This window comes from Lepidochelys olivacea (genome assembly GCF_965140295.1).
Source record: "Lepidochelys olivacea isolate rLepOli2 genome assembly, chromosome: 2".
In the NCBI taxonomy this organism is placed as follows: domain Eukaryota; kingdom Metazoa; phylum Chordata; order Testudines; family Cheloniidae; genus Lepidochelys; species Lepidochelys olivacea.
The window spans coordinates 179,592,337-179,611,310 of NC_140412.1; the positions used below are offsets into that span (position 1 = coordinate 179,592,337).

An 18,974-nucleotide genomic window follows, 5' to 3' on the forward strand; every position below is an offset into this window, starting at 1 on the left:
ACTGCCCCGTTGCAACATGAAAAAAAGCATAGTGACACCAGAGCAGATTTACTCAGATCAGGGCTATTTTAAGGTAAACTACTTTGTAGGATACTACTTAACATCTGAATTTACAGTACGTTTAATGTTTACCAAGGGCTGTTATTGCTTTTATACTTCAAATTGTTGGGAAAGAATTCATTTTTGTGTATTCTGTCTGAGGATATTTAAGCACAGTAATTTATTTTAAATCCATGCTATTCTGTTTCCACCTGTAGGCAATTAGCCGTTATTTGCCGAGACGGGATCCAATTCTGAAGCCTCTCATCTATGAAATGGTCCTGCATGAGTTTTTGGAGAGTGACTATGAGGTACTGTGTTCTGACACATCCATGTGTAATAGTCCTTACTAGAATATCATTAAAGAGCCATTTAGAAAATCGGTAGCAAACTCTACGGTAGTCAAATAGAACATTGATGCTCGGTTGAACAACAAAACAAAAATGAAAGCCAATAATGTTTGCAGTAAACGTTGAAATACTTATCAGTGCACCTTGTTTAGAGACCCAAGTGTTGTCTGGTTAATAATAATCATTATTATTCATTTGTTTAACAACACAAACTTGTGCTAGGTGCCTTACAAAACATGTAAAGTCCAAAAGGGTTTACTGTCTAACTAATGACATGATATGATTTATGAAGACAAGAAAAACAAAGGTGGTGGAAAAGGGTAAATGGAGGATAAAGTAAGGATGCTAAATGGCCTACACATTGTGATTTGCGTATTCTGAAAGTAACCAGAATATCTCTTCAGTCTCAGTCCAGATAGTTCGGTGATTCTGAAAGGAAGCTATTTAACTACAGCCAATTATTTAAAATGATATTAGTTATGATGGTATTCTGGCTTAGGGCTGGATCTTGAGAGGTGCTGACTGTCTTCAACTGAGGGCACTCAGTCCCTCACAGGAGGCACTCAGTACCTCATAAGATCAGACCCTTACGCCCCCAAACCTGCAACTTAATTATGCAGTGTGGAGTGCTATGACCATGCAGAGCCCCATTGACTTCAAGGGTGAGGGCTCAGTCCAGAAACAGCAATCTGCTTGTGTGTAACAAGTTGTGGGATAGAGACCTTGCACGGTAAGCTGCCTGGGTCTGGGAATGTTTTATGATGTGTTGGACTACATTTTCAGAAAGTTGCATGTGCACAAATCCCAGTGGAAGTGCCCGTAACTATGCATGTCATTTTTTTCAGAGCACACTTTCAGTGGATGTGTGTGCACACTATGGGTCTTTAAAATGAAGGTCTTATCGTTTTTGCATGAAAATGTGGACTCTACGTCACTGTCAGTAAGAGTATATCTGTGGAAGTCTGACCATTTATCCTTATCTTTTTGGTTATTCCAGATTTAAAAGCAATGTTAATTACTTAAATTTATCTGTTTTGTCCAAAGTAGACTGCCTCCTATTACATCTTGAGAGATTCTGTTTTGGCATATTGGTGGAGAAACAGTATGTCGCTCATCCTACAAAGTCTCACATGCATAAAGTTAAATATGTTCACAAATCTATCCAGAATCAGCACCTAAAAAAGCAAATCTTGTGCCCTCAATTTCATATTTTTGTGGATGCCAACAAGTGGGTGAAAAATGGCTGGTGCGATTTTAGAAGTCTAGCTGAGCCTTTGATGCTTTGAAATATTATGTAGGCAGTTCTTTCCATTTCTGTTAATCAATGATCACTTCCACTTCTAGGGTTTCGCAATGCTGATAAAAGAGTGGCCCGGAGATCTCTATAACAATGCGATCATAGTTCAAGTAGTAGTGGATCACCTGAAGAAAGATCCACAAAATAGGACCTTGCTCAGAACTCTTGCAGAACTGTGAGTGCTCTTTAAACTCCTTTATACAAACTGAACTGTATAAGATTGTCTTTATTGAATGGTATAATATATTCTGTTAGTATTTGACTGCCTACCTTGATTGAAATTACCATCGTCCATTTTTTGGAATATCAACCACTTTCAGTTCCAGCTTCTCTGTGTAGATGTATTGATTGCAATCCTTAGCAATTCTTTACTATTTCCTTTTCGTTCGATAAAATGAGTTAAGAATGAAGTCAAGAAATTCTGGTGCAAGTTTGAATTTACCAGTTCCCTTGCCAAAACAAATGGCCCCCATCACTCTTCATGTTACTAGAACAGGCATCTTTTGTAACAAATGTGTATTTCAAAAAGGGTGAAAAGTAGTGGCATTTCTTTGTCCTCTATTTCAAAGGTACTAAATTCTGGGGAGACTAGCTTTGAAATGTGTGACTGGAAAATACGTTTTAACTTGATCTGGCGTAGTGGTAGGGCTATGCACTATATGCCCAGTCTGACTTCCTGGTTAAGAGGTGCTGCATGTTTAGCCTCTGAACAGAGGAACGTATGTCCCTACTGCTCAATGATGAACCCTCCCAATCTTTTAAGGAGTAGCACTGATGGCCTCTGCAGTGAGCTCTGTTTAGTTGACCTTAACCAAAAGGACAGGGCTGCTATTGTGGGGCTTTGGAGTGACAGGAGGGGAAATTGGGGGATTTTCTGGGTGGAGGGGAGCAATGGGATGGAACCAAAATCGCATCTGGCTACTAATTTAATAAACAGTTGAAAATCATATTGCCCATGTTTTTTCTCAGTGAATTATTTAAACTCTTAACATTTTTGTTCCTCAAAACAAGTAATGTGTCAGTTTCCATCTTAGTGCATGATTTTCTTAAATTCAAATGTGGATGGCTTTATGTATCACAACGTCCTCTCTTTCAGATACACCTATGACCAACGCTATGGCAAAGCTCTTGAAATTTACCTAACACTGAGACATAAAGATGTTTTTCAGTTGATCCATAAACATAATCTTTTCAGTTCTATCAGAGACAAAATTGTTCTACTTGTGGATTTTGATTCAGAGGTATGATGATTTTTAATGATACTTTCTCTTTCTGAGCCATAAATATTTCAGCAAGTCAGAAGTGAATGTCTGTTCAACAGAATGCTATAGAAGTGGGATGGTGTTCTATGGCTAAACGCATTTGGAGATGACATGAAGGCACTTACTATATTTGCATCATCTGGAGTCAGGAAAACCAAAATAACATCATACAACCCCGAGGGCAAAATCCTTCTCTCAAAATGCCATAGTGGATATTGGCTTCTGTGTTCTGCTTTTCCTTCAGCCACAGATCTCTTGTTGAGCATCACCCAGGGCTTTGACTGCTGTAAGACAGCGTTTCCAATCAAATTAGGAAGGTTAACGAGCCAAAAAGTAATAAACATTTGGGGAAATGGATTTAACCTCACACACATTTTGGATAGTCTCACCACTTTTCTTTGTATGCAGCTGATTAATTTGCTTGCAAAAGTACAAGGTGATCATCCTAAATCCCTAACCTAAGTCAGTATTCTTTCCTTGAAATTGGGTAGAATACAGACAGATGAACTTTTCTTGGTTTATGAATGACATGATCTTTGGGGGATGGAATTTACCTCACCCATCGGCCGAACCTGCAGCCACCCTACTGTTGCTGCTGTACAGTTGAGGCTGAAACAGGGACTTTGGTATTCTTGGTATCGTTCTTGGTATGCTGTCTTTACAAGTATTTACGTACAGTGAGTCTGTGATTTCACTTGAGAGATACAGTAGGTTATGTATGAAGATCAGGATTTTGACATGAGATTATTTCCTTTGTGGTGCTGGTGAGGGGAACAAAATTGGACCCATTTGGCCACACCCCTGATGTGTTCATGCCTGCCCATGCACTGTTCTACGTGAAGTTATCCCATTAATTTGTGCCAGGGCTGAGCCCTGGCACCTTTTGACTTGGCAGTTCATAGCCCTAGCACCCTTGGGTTTGATGCTTGAGCCCAGTCAGGAGTACTCTGTCAGGAGTACCACCTGCATGTCATACTGGGGTGTGGATTTCCTATGCATACCTTATCTGTAGGCAACCTGTCCCTTTGCAGTGTTACTACAATGGTTTGCTGCATAGGGCTGCAGTCTTCTGGGGCCCATGATTTGATGGGCATACTTGACATGCATCATAGTAATTGCATGTAATATTGACTTCCATTCAATGCTGGAGCTTATGACAAGTATTCTGCAGAATATCTGATAAATTCCAGCTCAAAGTAAATTAATTTCTCCCTTTAAATACTGGCATTTTGCAGACTGCCATCCAAATGAATGCAAATGAAGTGTGTGTGTCTACAATATCCAGCTGGTCAAGAAGACGTCAATAAGAGTCTTTCTGGATATCATATGCTGCTTTTGCCTCCCCATTCTCAGCTGTGCTGCTTTTGCATACCCATTCTTAGCTGTGCTCCTTTTACTTCATTTACAGAAAGCAGTGGACATGCTATTGGATAATGAAGATAAAATTTCAGTGAGTATAAATACTTCATTGAGTTGTCATCAGCTGACTGTCTGTACTACACATCTTCCTTTCAGTTCTATAGGTGAGATAACTGTTTCAGGGTTCCTAACCCATGTGTTTACTTTTTTTTTTTTAGATCGACAAAGTTGTAGAAGAATTGGAAAACAGACCTGAGTTACAACATGTGGTAAATATTAGTGTGTGTTTGTTTATTTTTGAGCTGAATATACTGGAGAGCTGGAGCGCTCTCTTGGCATACCTTTATAAATACTGTTAGCTGTTGATATGCAAATCCATCTGTTACTGCAGTAGCAGGGAATAAAGGTACACAACATTGAAATCTTTTAGTCAGTGATCAGCTACATGAGTGGATGAAAGACAGATTGACTCCTCCTACCATTCTACTTTAACTTTGACCTAAAGACATTTGTAGAATAGTCAAATGATTTTTCTTTAAATGAATTCTTCTACCCTTTTGATGCCATACTGAGGACCATCACCTATGGTTCTGGACTGGAAAGCAGCCCAGTTTTGCTGTCAGTTTCCCTTGCATCCCTCCTCCTGTCCCTTACAGTAGAAATGTTGCCCAGTGTGGTGCTTTCCTTCCAACTAATACAGTGGAATATGGGTGTAATTTACAGATGCATTTCCCTGCTTGATAGACAAAGTGAACCATTTGGATTTCCAGAGCAATAACTTCCATAAAGCGTATGACTTATTTCATTCAGAACTACATCATTGGCCTTAAACTGTATTAGGGAAGGAAGCTTGTCCTGTTTAGTAACCGTTGCTGCTGTAGATAGGAGGGGGTCAAAGCTTTAACCCGATGGGGGTCAACTGAGTTGTATAATGGAGATCTAATTATAGCAGACACATGTATTAAGTGTAGTTTGATGTCAAAGAGCCTTATAAAGCAAGGACAATTAACTGCATGCCCAACAGCTAAGAGGCTGCATCACTTTCAAAGTGTTGTGTCTGCTTTCCTATGAATAAAAATAACCTTTAAAGTAATCCTCTCATAATTCCCTTTTTTCCAGAGGGGAGGAGCTTTACGCATTCTACTACTTGCGGTTAATTTATAGTTTGAAATACCTTATTTAATGCTTTACACATTACATGCATGTTGTATTTTTCATTTGATCTCTCTCTCAAAACTCGACCCATGGTCATCCAATCAATTGAGTTTATCTAGAAAAATAGAAAGCTTCCTAGGTTTTTGCCAAAATAGAAAATACAATAATTTTATGAATTAAAGAATGTCATGCTGAGTAACAAAGAAAGCACCTATCTCAAAGTACTGACAGAAATAGTTGCTTAGCAGAGCTGGCCCGGGATATAGCCATAATGGGGGTACTATAGGAAAAATCTAAAGATTTGTATTCTATCCTGAAATGCACATTTTGGTTCAGTCTCAAGGAAGTTACTAATAAGGTTGGTTTGTGGTGAAAGTTTCACAGTGTAGCCGTTATTTTATGAATATTTGGTTCTGATACTTTTTGTTCATGCAGTATTTGCATAAGCTTTTCAAAAGAGATCATCATAAAGGACAGAGGTACCATGAGAAACAGATCAGTCTCTACGCTGAATACGATCGTCCAAACCTGCTGCCATTTCTCAGAGACAGTACACATTGTCCATTAGAGAAGGTAAGCCAGAGATCGGAGCGATGTCTTTCTTGGCTTGGTATGTCAGCCGCTTGCTGCATTGCAAATTTGTTAATGTGTGTACCACTGCCCTCTACTGGATCAAAAGAGAACTGCTCAATATACTGCTAACTGAGTTTCTCCAGTCCTCAAGAAACAGATGCTTATGTTTGTTGAAGTAAGAGGTCCTGAGTTCTGTTTTCCATGCTGCATATATATAGTTTAGCTGTTGGCCTGTGTACAGTCATTATGTAGCTCTGGCTTGTCGTAAGAAATCAAGAATCATATTGCAAAGTTTAGGTCTTAGTTTTATTGCTTGAAAGCAGGGCATATACAGCTGTAGTTTTAGTAATTTAGTTGCATGTATTTAATTAGCTATTATAAATGTGTAAAGGTCTATTTAACATGTATTAGGGAGAGGGGAATGGCATTAATAAACAAAAAGTTCATTTCAATGTTTAAAATGAGATCCAGTCTGTGATTTTCCCCTCTCTCCCCCCCGCCTGCCCCGCAACACACACCCCCAGCTCAGTATTTCACTTCCTGATTGAAAGCTGGTGCCAGAGGGTATTATTTTGATATCAGTGGCAGGACTCAAAGCAGAGGCAGGGAGAAAACCGACAGTCCCAGCCTAGGATTAAGCTTGGGTTGTATGACTGTCATTAACTGAAGATGGGCAGCGGGGAATGTCATTTGTGTTGAGCTTTAGTTCTCAACTCCCCTAAAAGACGCACAATCATCCTGTGATCTACCGAATTGCACAATCCTTTAGCCATAAAGAATTGTGGGAGTTGTCACGGGAAGAAACATTGGAAGAGGGGGCAGGTTGTGGGGTGCCGAGAGTGTTGGCTGGTGCTGCAGCATGCCTCACTCAAATTAATCATGCCTCAGTTTTATGTGTTTTGTTTTATTTTGTTTTTCCAAAAGGTTCATGTGGCATGTGAGAGACGATATGGCCTCGTGATTACATCAAGAGAGTGGGAGACAGGAGGTTCTGTTCCCAAATTACTTTGGCCCTGGTCCTGCAAACTCATGTGCACACACAAACTTTACACACATCAGAAGTCTCATGTAGTTTAATGGGACTCCTCAAATGAGTAAAGCGGCTTGCAGGATCAGGGCCTTTGTAACATTAATTATATCATATCTCTTCTCTGTGGCTCACTTGGCTGATTTGTAAAATGAGTACAGTACTATTTCATACGTATGCTAGAATCTGAAAGGCCATGCTATCACAGGATGTATTTGTTGATGTTGTTTGTAAAAAAGCCAAAAATAGCTGACAACTTAAAAAATTGGATGGTAACAGACCGCACGTCCCAGTGATGATTTGACTTTGGTGATGTTTTAAACAAAAAAGAGCTTTCAACCGAGCTCATAGCTGTTTCCATTGCTTCACACTGATTCAACAGACAGAGTGATGTTTGGAGTTACTGCATACGCTGATTGTGGTAGTGGTGTGGATGGTCCTGTTGATTTATGCATGGGTTGTGTTGTGCTGGGAGAGTTGTGTGGATTTGTGCAGATGGCAAATGAGGCCGGGGTACTGCAGTCAAGGACTGTGTGATTGGGATTACCGTATATGCTGATTATGTGGTCGTTGTGTTGATTTGTGTTGGGGAGGTTGTGCTGGTAGATTTCTATTGGTGGAGGTTGGGCAAATGGGTGAGGTAGCTGGGTCAAGTAATCCATCATCTGTACACTCTTCCTTATATACCCAATGAAATTGTTGCATGCAGATTAGCTGTGGAGTAAGATTGATGATTGGTTCAATTACCTCTGATGTCGCAGTGGTCTAGGACCTTTGGCATGGCATAGAAACATGTCTTACTGAAGCTAAACAACACATGGGTGTAATTCATACGGTCAAAATGGTGAGAACTTAAAAATTGGATGGTTACAGACTGCAAAACCCAGTGATGATTCAGTCTGGTGATATTCTGAACAAAAGGAGCTCTCAGCCACGCTTGTAGCTGCTTCCATCACTTCACACTGACTCTATCAATATTTTAGGCTTCAGAGTGACACACAAAGTGACCTTCCTGGAATCTTCGTTTTTGTGCGTGTAATTTAAATAATATGTTAAAATAACATTACTAAGGTTACAAAATCAAGTGCTCAAAGGTAAGGAAATGCTTCTGTTAAATGTGTCCATGCAACCTTAATTTGGTCCCCTTATGCATATGCGTTATGATGCAGTCATTTCATGAAATGATCACATACTATTTCACAGGGAGACTCTGAAATCCTGCTTCTATTTCTGGAGGAGAGTGTTCTCTATTTCCCCACAAGTGTGACCCCCCTTCTGCTCTGTCAACTCCAAACTGTACTCTCCACTTCCAATTTTAGTCTTCCTGTTCTCCTTGTCCAGTTTTTGCTAAATTCTGCCCTCCACTGGCCTCTAGTTGCACACATGCTTATGTTCCCTGTCCCCACTGGCTCTCTGTCCCGCTCCATGGTCTCCTGATCTCTTGCTCCTCCCCCCCACCCCATCTTTTTGTCCAAGTCTTTTTGTCCATCTACTCTCAGTTGTCCCTTCACACCTTGACTCCTCGTCAGAACTCTCCCCTTCTCTCCCCGCTGCTTCCGCCCCTGTCAAACTGATTCCCATTCTCCTTGCCCAGCCATTCCAGTGTCCTCTGAGGTCAGACTAGATTATCTAATGGTCCCCTCTGACCTAAAAATCAGCGAAGTCTCTGGACCCCTGCAGCTCTTGCTCCCAGTCTTTTCCATCCATCTCCCTGTCTTTGCCCAGTCAGTCCCAGGCATCTCCCCTTCCCAACTCCCAGTTCCCCATTTTTTCCCCACCCCCTGACAGTGTCCAGTCCCAGCCATGCATTCCCCGTCTAAAGGTCCTTATCCACCTTCTCTGCCCCCCTCTATTTGGTTCTTCTCCCCTTCTGCCTTTGTGTTGCTTGGGGTCATTGAAAGCACAGAGAGACAGGTTCCCTGATCTCAGTTCCTGTGCTCAGCTCCAGCATGGCCTGCAGCAGTCTAGAAATGCAGTTGCAGGTGAAGTGTTTCTCTGCCCCAGGCTGGGGAATGCCCAGTGTGGGCAGAATATTTATCTGTGAAGCTCTAGCAAGTCTCTACTGAGCATGTGTGAACAGCAGTTTTTCAAGGGCTTATAATTTAGCCAAATATGGTCATATTTTCACTGGGATGGCAAAAGGCACATCCATGACACACAGCTCACTCTCTTGCCAAATTTCAAGTCCTTGCTTCAAAGTATGGGGCCCCTAGAACATTTTAAAGAGAAGATTGCTAGAATTTTTAACATGAGCAAAACAACATTTTTCCAAAACCTTGACCTTGACTGAATTATTTTGGCTGAAATTAATATATATATGGGAAATTTCAGCCCAAGCTCTTAAAATTTGACAAAGTTTTATAAGCAAAACAGGGTCTTAAAATGGCAAGTGTTGAGCAACCTTAATAAATAGGTGGGGCTACCAGCCCTCTTTATAATGAGTGCAAGTTATTGTTGTTCCATTATGGCTCGGTGTATTATAATTTATTTTAGAGAAAGAAGTTTGAAGAAAAAAATCTCTTGCTAAATTAATCTTGAACAGATTCCCTGAAGTAAAGTTAAAAATTGTGAGCGACAGTAATTGGTTTTTCTCCGGTTTGATTTACATCAGCAGCATCTTCATAGGGCCAGATTTTTATGATGATGTCAGGCACATATTGCCTTATTTTTGAGATAAGCATCTGAGATTCAGATTTCACCTATAGTTTTATCGTTGACTTTGAATAATGTACAACATATGATTTACAAGTGTTTCATTGTTGTAGGTGCAGTGATCATGAATACACAAAAACTTTGCAGACATATGTAGGTGTACAATGGCTGCAACTATTTTTCCAAAATTCAAACAAATAATTACAATACAATCCAGTTAATTACAATATACCAACAAACTCCTATTATGCTAATCTGCCTAGCAGAAGGATATAGGCTTGGGCATAAGACTCAGTGTTACTCTGTTGTTGATACTGGCTCCCTTGTATTGCATCCAGGCTCAAGAGTTTGCTGACGTCTATTACACTGATTTCATAGTTATCCTGTACATCTAGCTGTTAAGCAAAAAAGTTTTTCATAGGAAAATAATTGGCACAAGAGTTCATAACAATGCCAGATGAACCATTTCACCCTGTACAGTTCTTGTTAGTTCCAGCTCAGGTGATAACTAGGGAATTTCTCATGACTGGCATCCCCCTTTGTTCTGTTCCACCCCCTTTTATATTTTTGGCACAAGGCGGGAAACCTTTGTCTCTCTCTGGGTTCCCACCCTTCCTTCTAAATGGAAAAGCACCGGGTTTAAGATGGATTCCAGGATCATGTGACATGTTCACATGTCCTGTGAGACTTCATTACCCACTGGCTGGCGCACAGGAATGCTTACAAGTAAACAGAGCCATTTACAACTAGTTGTCCTAGTTAATGGGAGTCATCAAGATTCTAAGTCACCATTAATGGCCTACAGTTTGCATAGTTACACTAGGACTTCAGACTAATACTTCATATTTCTAGCTTTAGATACAAGAATGATACATACATACAAATAGGATGAACATAGTAGATTATAAGCTTTGTAATGATACCTTACAAAGAGACCTTATGCATGAATCATATTCCAGTTACATTATATTCACACTCATTAGCATATTTCCATAAACATACGGAGTGTAACGTCACAGTAATGATTACGTTATTTGTACATTTTTAAACAAAATATTTTACGAGTTCTCCTTTCATTTAATTGACATTATAAACTCATAAGTCAGTGCTGTACTTGCTTTACTTTTTTTCACATTCCACAGTGACAACCTTCTTTTCTTCCTTCACATCAGAGACTTCGGGAGATGTTCTCTCAGGGCATGTTTTCACTACTGGGGAGATGGACGCTGCTGCAATCGATGCAACAGGTATCGATTTAACGGGTCTAATGAAGACCTGCTAAATAGACAGCAGAGCGCTCACCAGTCAACCCCGGAACTCCAGCTCTCCGAGAAGAGTAAGGGAAGTTGACTGGAGAGCATCTCTTGTCAACACAGTACAGTGAAGACACCGGGGTAAGTTGACCTAAGCTACGTTGACTCCAGTTACATTATTCACATAGCTGGAGTAGTGTAACTTAGGTTGACTTACCCCAGTAGTGAAGACAAGCCCTTAGAGTAGCATCCCTGTAGGGTTGGTTTAAGTTGTTGCACAAAAATTGCCACATTAGGTTGTCTCAGACTTGTTTGTCAATCTAAAAGACTAATTACACTCACAATATGGTCTTCTGTCTGCGGGTCTTGAAGTGCCTTAGTATAAAAAATAAATTAAATTTGAATAATTTTTTTAAACCTAACTGTTCTTTTAGGTCTGTCACGGCCTGGTGCATTATTGCAGGAGTCCTGGATCTGTCTGTGAAGTTATATTTGATAGGTGTTGTAGTTCTTCAATACTTTAGCATGAATTTTTAAGTGGGCTACAACTGAGCTTCTACTTGTATGCACACAAATCATTTTCACATACGATTTTGTGTACCACCACTTACAGATGCAAATGATAGAGTTTACATTCATAGAATGTGCAAGGCCCATTTGTGCTTCAATTTTGGGGGGCAAATGACTTTTTTTCATGTATAGTCTGTCCTCTGTATGCACTAGTGATGCTGCAAAAAAAACGGTGCACAGATTTTGAAGGTGCACAACTGAAGCCATGTTGATCTGCTTCTTGGCTGCAGGTGGAGCACGGTGTGACTTGGGAGGGTTATGGAATGGGCAGTGCAAGAGTGGATTTTAAGTGTGAGAAAAGAAAAGAACACTGCATTAGAATGAAAGTCCCTTATACTCCACAGATCTTGTTTACGTTTACTAAATACATTTTTAGCAAGAAAGTGGAGAGGGAAAAGAGAAAAATTGCCGAAGCAGTTTACAAATAACGTTATTGAATTTACCATCACTCTGTAGCCCTTCACACTGCTAAGAAATAATGAGAGGAACAAAAATTTACAATTTACCAATGTTTTCCGCTCCAATTAACCAGCTGTCCAGTATAAATTCTATAGAACCATATTCTAGATGCATAAATCCACTCTCTCACGATCAATCAATGGTAAACTGGCCAGGAAGAAATTATTTTCTTACTTAAAAACCTTTCTGAGAGGGGAAAACAGCACTATTATTGAAGAGCAATTTCACAGATGTAGTCGTATCAGAGAAACTGCAAGAGAAGAATTTACGTTCTCTGCTTCCCTCTATAGGGAGCATTATAGATGCGGTAATATTGAAGACCTGGCTATTTTTACTTCCTTTCACAGTGGAAAAAGACTTGTCAGCTGTGGTTATACCCTTATTCACTTGTTTGGGTTTTTGTCTGTAGATAGTGTGGAGAACTTCTTGGTCTGACTTTGTGTGCGACAGGATGTCCTTTTCTCTCTGTTCTGTGTTTCAATCCATACAGAGCTATGTGAGAGGGGGAGGGAGACTTAATCCACCCCTGGATCTGTCTTTAATCATGTATCATTCTTCTTTTGATCTCCATGAATCAAATTCCCTGCTGGTATAAATTGGCGTAGCTACATTCAGATCAGCATTGCTGCACCGGGGTACCACCGCAAAGATGTTGACTTTCATCCTCTGATCTTACTGATGTCTGAATGAACATCTACTAATGTATCCTCTAACCTTTGCCCTACTTTCCCTGGGTGGGTGGAAGAAAACCTTATTTTCAAAAACTTGACTCTTATTATTGCTTAGTCTGTTAATACAGATCACTTGATATGTTTCCTCTTTTGCCTTCTTCCCCATCCTTTTTCCTTGTACTATATGTAACTTCTTTAGAGTACCTGCAAATGTTGGTCTCTTCATTCTGCCTGCTGGCAAGTTTCAGGGTGACTTTCTCCAGTTCAGGATGTGGAAGAGGAAGAGCTACTTTCTCTGTTAGTTGGCCAGGAGGAAGTCGACTGTAAGTGTCCTCTGGCTAGAACCTTTCTTCCCAATGGCCTGGAGTTCCCAAACTTGGAACATTGGTGGTCTGTGGAGAGTTTGCTGGTCATATGGTACAGGATCTCCTACTTGTGTCCAGCTGCTAAATCACATAAAAGCAGCTAAAATATTTTTACTATTACTTTTCCTGTAGGCCATTACTGTAGTTGCCTTTAGGATGTTACATGATTGGAATGGAAGGGGAGAAAGTCTATGAGACAATCCCTCTACTAAGATGTGACCTATGCTATGGAAAAATCTTTCCTGTAATCTGTTGCATATGATCCCTGCTTGCCCCAGGAATGTGAGCCCTGAGGATATTTGTCAGTCTGAGTCCTGGGTATAACCCAAACTGTAGCATTAAGAAACCTACCCCTTCCACCTCCAGATAAATGAAAACAAATCAGAGGGAAAGATGTTCCAAAAAGTCTCTTCTTTTAATTAATTCTGAAGGCTCTGCCAATGTATATTAATGGAGCTGTTCTCTTGTCCAGATGAGTAATGCATCTTGATAGAAAAGTATCTTTTGGCCTTTGTAACATTTGTTGATAATAAATATTATGGCATGGTACCCCATATTCTTTTTTTTCCCCTCTGAAAATTAAGGCTCTTGAGATCTGTCAACAGAGGAACTTTGTAGAAGAGATGGTCTATCTGCTGAGTAAGTAACGTTCATTGTAATAAATTGCAACATAATTTTAATCTTGTCATAAAGTTTGTGCTGTGAAAATATGCACAAAGCATTAGGTCCTGTTATTTTACACACTTATTATACAGAAACAAAGTTGGTGTGTAGTCAATAAAACTACCTTACATATCTATTTGCTACAAGGGGACAGGCAATTTTTGATTTAGTCCCAAGTGGAGCACAGGATCAGGTCCTAAAGGTAAATATAGCTGAACCATTAGGTAGTAGCAACCAAAATATATTTAAATTTAACATCCTTGTAAGGGGGAAAATACCAAAGAAACCCCCCACAGAAGCATTTAACTTCAAAAAGGGAAACTACACAAAAATGGGGAAGCCAGTTAAGCAGAAATTAAAAGAAACAGTCACGAGAGTGAAATGTCTGCAAGATGGATAGAAACTATTTTAAAACACCATAAGAGGCTCAAACTAAATATATGCCCTAAATTTAAAAAAAAAAAGGGGGGGGAACCAGAAAGAAATAGTGCCACCAAAGCTAAACAGAGTAAAAGAGGCCATTAGAGGCAAAAAGGCATCCTTTAAAAATTGGAAGTGAAATCCTATGGTGGAAAATAGAAAGGACCATAAACCCTGGCAAGTCAAGTATAAAAGTATAATTAGGCAGGCCAAAAAGGAATTTGAGGAGCAACTAACAAAAGATACAAAAACTAATAACAAATTTATTTTTAAGTACATCAGAAGCAGGAAGCCTATGAAACGATCAGTGGGGCCACTTGATCAACATGCTGAGGGAGCACTCAAAGAAGACGGCCTCATTGCAGAGAAGCTAAATGAATTCTTCACACCAGTTTTCACTGCAGAGGATGTGAGGGAGATTCCCACACCTGAGCCATCCTTTTTAGCTTTTTAGAATAAATCTGAGGAATCGTGCCAGATTGAAGTGTCAGTAGAGGAGGTTGTGGAACAAATTGATTAAATTTAAACAGTAATAAGTCATCAGGACCAGATGGTATTCACCCAAGAGTTCAGAAAAAACTCAGATATGAAATTGCAGAGCTAATAGCTGTGGTATGTAACCTGTCACTTAAATCAGCCTCGTACCAGAGGACTGGAGGATAGCTAATGTAACGTTGATTTTTAAAAAGGCTCCAGAGGCAATCCTGGCAATTATAGGCCAGTTAGCCTAACTTCAATACCAAGAAAGTTGTTTGAAACGATAGTAAAGAACAGAATTATCAGACACATAGAGGAACATAATATGTCAGGGAAGAGTTAATTCAGCTTTTGTAAAGGGAAGTCATGCTTCACCAGTCTATTAAAATGGTTTGAGGGGGTCAACAAACATGTGGACAAAGGTGATCCAGTGGATATAGTTCACATTTTTAGAATGCCTTTGACAAGGTCACATACTAAAGGCTCCTAAGCAAATTAAGGATTTGTGGGATAAGAGGAAAGGTCTCTCGTGGATCAATAGCTCATTAAAAGATAGGAAACAAGGGGTAGGAATAGTCAGTTTTCACAAAGGAGAGAGGTAAATAGTGAGGTGTCCCATCCCGTCCCCCCACCCACCCACTAAGACCTGTGCTGTTCAACATATTCATAAATGATTTGGAAAACAGAGTGAACAGTAAGATGGCAGTTTGCAGATGATAGAAATTACTCAAGATAGTACCAAAGCAGACTGTGAAGAGTTACAAAGGAATCTTGCAAAACTGGGTAACAAAGTGGCAGATGAAATTCAGTGTTGATACGTGCAAAGTAATGCACATTGGAGAATATAATTCAAACTATACTTACGAAAAGAAGGGGTTTAAGTTAACTGTTACCACTCAAAAAAGAGATCTTGGAGTTATCATGGATAGCTCTCTGAAAACATCCGCTCAAGGTGCAGTGGCAGTTAAAGTTAACAGAATGTTAGGAGCCATTAGGAAGGGTATAAATAAGACAGAAAATATCATAATGCCACTATATAAATCTCTGGCAAACCCCATCTTGAAAACTACATGCAGTTCTTGTTGCCCCATCTCAAAATAGATATATTAAGTTAGAGAATGGCAACAAAGATGATTAGGGATATGGAGCAGCTTCCATATGAGCAGAGACTAAAAAGACTGGGACTGTTCATCTTCAAAAAGAGATGACTAAGGGGGAATATGATAGAGCAGCGATTCTCAACCGGGAGTCCACAAGCCCTTTCAGGGGTCCGCAGAGCCCCGCGACTGAAACCTGGTTCCCCCGATCCCCAGTGCTGAAGCTGGGAGCAGCACGTGGCTGAAGCCGACGGGGCTCCCCCAGCCAGCCAGAAGCCGCATGGGGCTGAAGCTGGTACTCCCCCTCCCTCCCACCCACAGCCGGGAGCAGCACAGGGCTGAAGCTGGCACCCCTGTGACATTCCCCTCTGGTGTTATCTGGACCGGTGATCTGCTAAGTCACTCCAATCCTTGACTCTGAGAGCCAGCCTTACCCTGCTCTGCTGTGGGAACCCCCACTCCTGGTTGTTCATGCACAGCCTCTAGCATGTAAGCGGCTCCTTGGATTGTGCAACCAAATGACACTGGCCAATATCTCCAGTCCCAGACACAGCCCTAGGAACCTCTGTCTTGCAGTGTCCAGTTATGCCCACTGGATGCTGTAAGCCTACATGAGTTTGTCAGTTTAACAAAGAAATTGATATGTACCTAGCTTGTATCCCAAGGGGAGTCTCTGACATGCTTCAAACCAAACGCACTGCTTCAGGTAGAATGAATAAACAGGTTTATTAACTACAAAGATATATTTTAAGTGATTATAAGTCAAAGCATAACAAGTCAGATTTGGTCAAATGAAATAAAAGCAAAACACATTCCAAGCTGATCTTAACACTTTCAATGCCCTTACAAACTTAGATGCTTCTCACCACAGGCTGGATGGTTGCCCTTCAGCCAGGCTCTCCCCTTTGATCCGTGCTTCAGTCACTTGGTGTGGTGTCTGTAGATGTAGGTGGAAGAGAGAGGAAGAGCATGGCAAACATCTCTCCCTTTCATCATGTCCTGTCTTCCCTCTTGGCTTTGCCTCCCCATCCCCCTTCAGAGTCAGGTGAACATTACCTCATCGCAGTTCCAAACTGACCAAAGGAAGGGGGGTGACTCACTCAAGAGTCCAACGGATCCTTTGTTATTGCCTAGGCCAGTGTCCTTCATTCCTGTGAGGCTGGGATGGGTTTGTCCTATACATGCCCTGATGAGGTGTGAACTGCCCCTCTGCTTTTGAAGAGTTTTTGCCTGGGCTTGCTTTAAGGCACAAGGGTACATTTTCAGCCTCATAACTATATACATGAAATTACAACTTATAACATTACTATAACGATTGCTATAATTATAACAGTGCTTGTGCATCATGAGCCTTCCGAAGACACCTGTCATGACACACTTTGCATTGGATATCACACAGTCATTTTACAAGGATGAACATGGGGGTGCTGGGTATTCCCCTGAGGTACAGATTGTCACAGCCTCCCCCCATCCCTGGCCTCAGTCAGTGTGCCCCCCGTCCTCAGCCAGTAGTGGAGCAAGGCTGAAGCCAGCAGCCCCTGCTCTCCCACCACCAGAAGCAGCATGAGGCTGAAGCCGGGAACCCCAGCACGCCTCCCCCCCGCCTGCTGAAGTTGGGAGCCATACTGGGAGTCCCCGCCCCCCCGGCCCTAAACCTCCGACTGCTAGAAACTGGGAATGTTGATAGACCACTTGATAACTGGCCTGTTCTGTTCATTCCTTCTGAAGCATCTGGCACTGGCCACTGTCGAAAGGATACTGAGCTATATGGGCTGTTTATCTGACCCAGTATGGCCATTCTTATGATTTAAGAAAACATTGGATTTTTTTTGTATGTGTTTATATCAAGAAATGGATGCCTGCTTTTAAAAATTATCTATATTTTAAAAATATATAAAATGAGGGCTGTCAAGTGATTAACAAAATTAATCATTATTAATAATGCGATTAAAAAATTAATCACAATTAATCGCACTGGTAAATAATAATAGAATACAATTTATTTAAATATTTTTGGATGTTTTCTACATTTCAAATTTATTGATTTCAATTACAATACAGAATACAAAGTGTACAGTGCTCACTTTATATTTATTTTTGATTACAAGTATTTGCACTGTAAAAAAACAAAAGAAATAGTATTTTTCAATTCACCTAATACCAGTACTGTAGTGCAATCTCTCTATCATTAAAGTTGAACTTGAAAATGTAGAATTATGTACCAAAAAACTGCATTCAAAAATTAAACAATGTAAAATTTTAGAGCCTGCCAGTCCGCTCAGTCTTACTTCTTGTTCAGCCAATCACTCAAACAAACAAGTTTGTTTACATTTGCAGGAGATAATGCTGCCTGCTACTTGTTTACAATGTCAACTGAAAGTGAGAACAGATGTTCTCATGGCACTGTTATAGCCAGTGTCGCAAAATATTTACGTGCCAGATGCACTAAAGATTCATATGTCCCTTCATGCTTCAACCACCATTCCAGGGAACATGCGTCCATGCTGATGACTGGTTCTGCTCGATAACAATCGAAAGCAGTTTTTGGTGGTTCGGGTTCTGTAGTTTCTGCATTGGAGCGTTGTTCTTTTAAGACTTCTGAAAGCATGTACATACCTCGTCCCTCTCAGATTTTGTAAGGTACTTCAGAGTCTTAAACCTTGGGTCAAGTGCTATAGCTATCTTTAGAAATCTCACATTGGTACCTTCTTTGCGTTTTGTCAAATCTGCAAGTGTTCTTAATACGAACAAAATGTGCTGGGTCATCATCCAAGACTCATATAACATGAAATATATGGGAGAATGCAGGTAAAACAGAGCAGAGGACATTCAGTTCTCCCCCAAGGAGTTCAGTCTCAAATTTAATTAACCCATTATTTATTTAAGGAGCATAATCAGTATGGAAGCATGTCCTTTGGAATGGTGTACAAAGCATGAAGGGGTATACAAACGTTTAGCATATCTGGCACGTAAATACCTTGCAAAAGTGCCATGCAAATGCCTGTTCTCACTTTCTGGTGACATTGTGAATAAGAAGAGGACAGCAGTATCTCCTGTAAATGAAAACAGACTTGTTTGTCTTAGTGATTGGCTGAATAAGAAGTAGGACTGAGTGGACTTGTAGGTTCTGAAGTTTCACATTGTTTTGTTTTTGAGTGCAGTTATGTAACAAAAAAAATCTACATATGTAAGTTGCACTTTCACGACAGAGATTGTAATGTAGTAGTTCTAAGAGGTGAATTGACAAATACTATTTCTTTTGTTTATCATTTTTACAGTGCAAAT

At 40.4% G+C, this 18,974-nt stretch overlaps 1 protein-coding gene across 3 annotated transcripts in view; it reads left to right on the forward strand.

Moving 5' to 3' along the window:
• Nucleotides 1-18,974, forward strand: part of VPS41 (VPS41 subunit of HOPS complex) — a 173,253-nt gene that overhangs the window by 128,267 nt on the left and 26,012 nt on the right. For all 3 annotated transcript variants that reach the window (XM_084621271.1, XM_084621272.1, XM_084621273.1), the window contains 7 exons: nt 258-350; nt 1,734-1,861; nt 2,783-2,927; nt 4,357-4,398; nt 4,526-4,576; nt 5,898-6,035; nt 13,617-13,671. In XM_084621271.1, the coding sequence (XP_084477397.1) occupies nt 258-350; nt 1,734-1,861; nt 2,783-2,927; nt 4,357-4,398; nt 4,526-4,576; nt 5,898-6,035; nt 13,617-13,671 (652 nt within the window). The remainder of the gene's footprint in view (nt 1-257; nt 351-1,733; nt 1,862-2,782; nt 2,928-4,356; nt 4,399-4,525; nt 4,577-5,897; nt 6,036-13,616; nt 13,672-18,974) is intronic.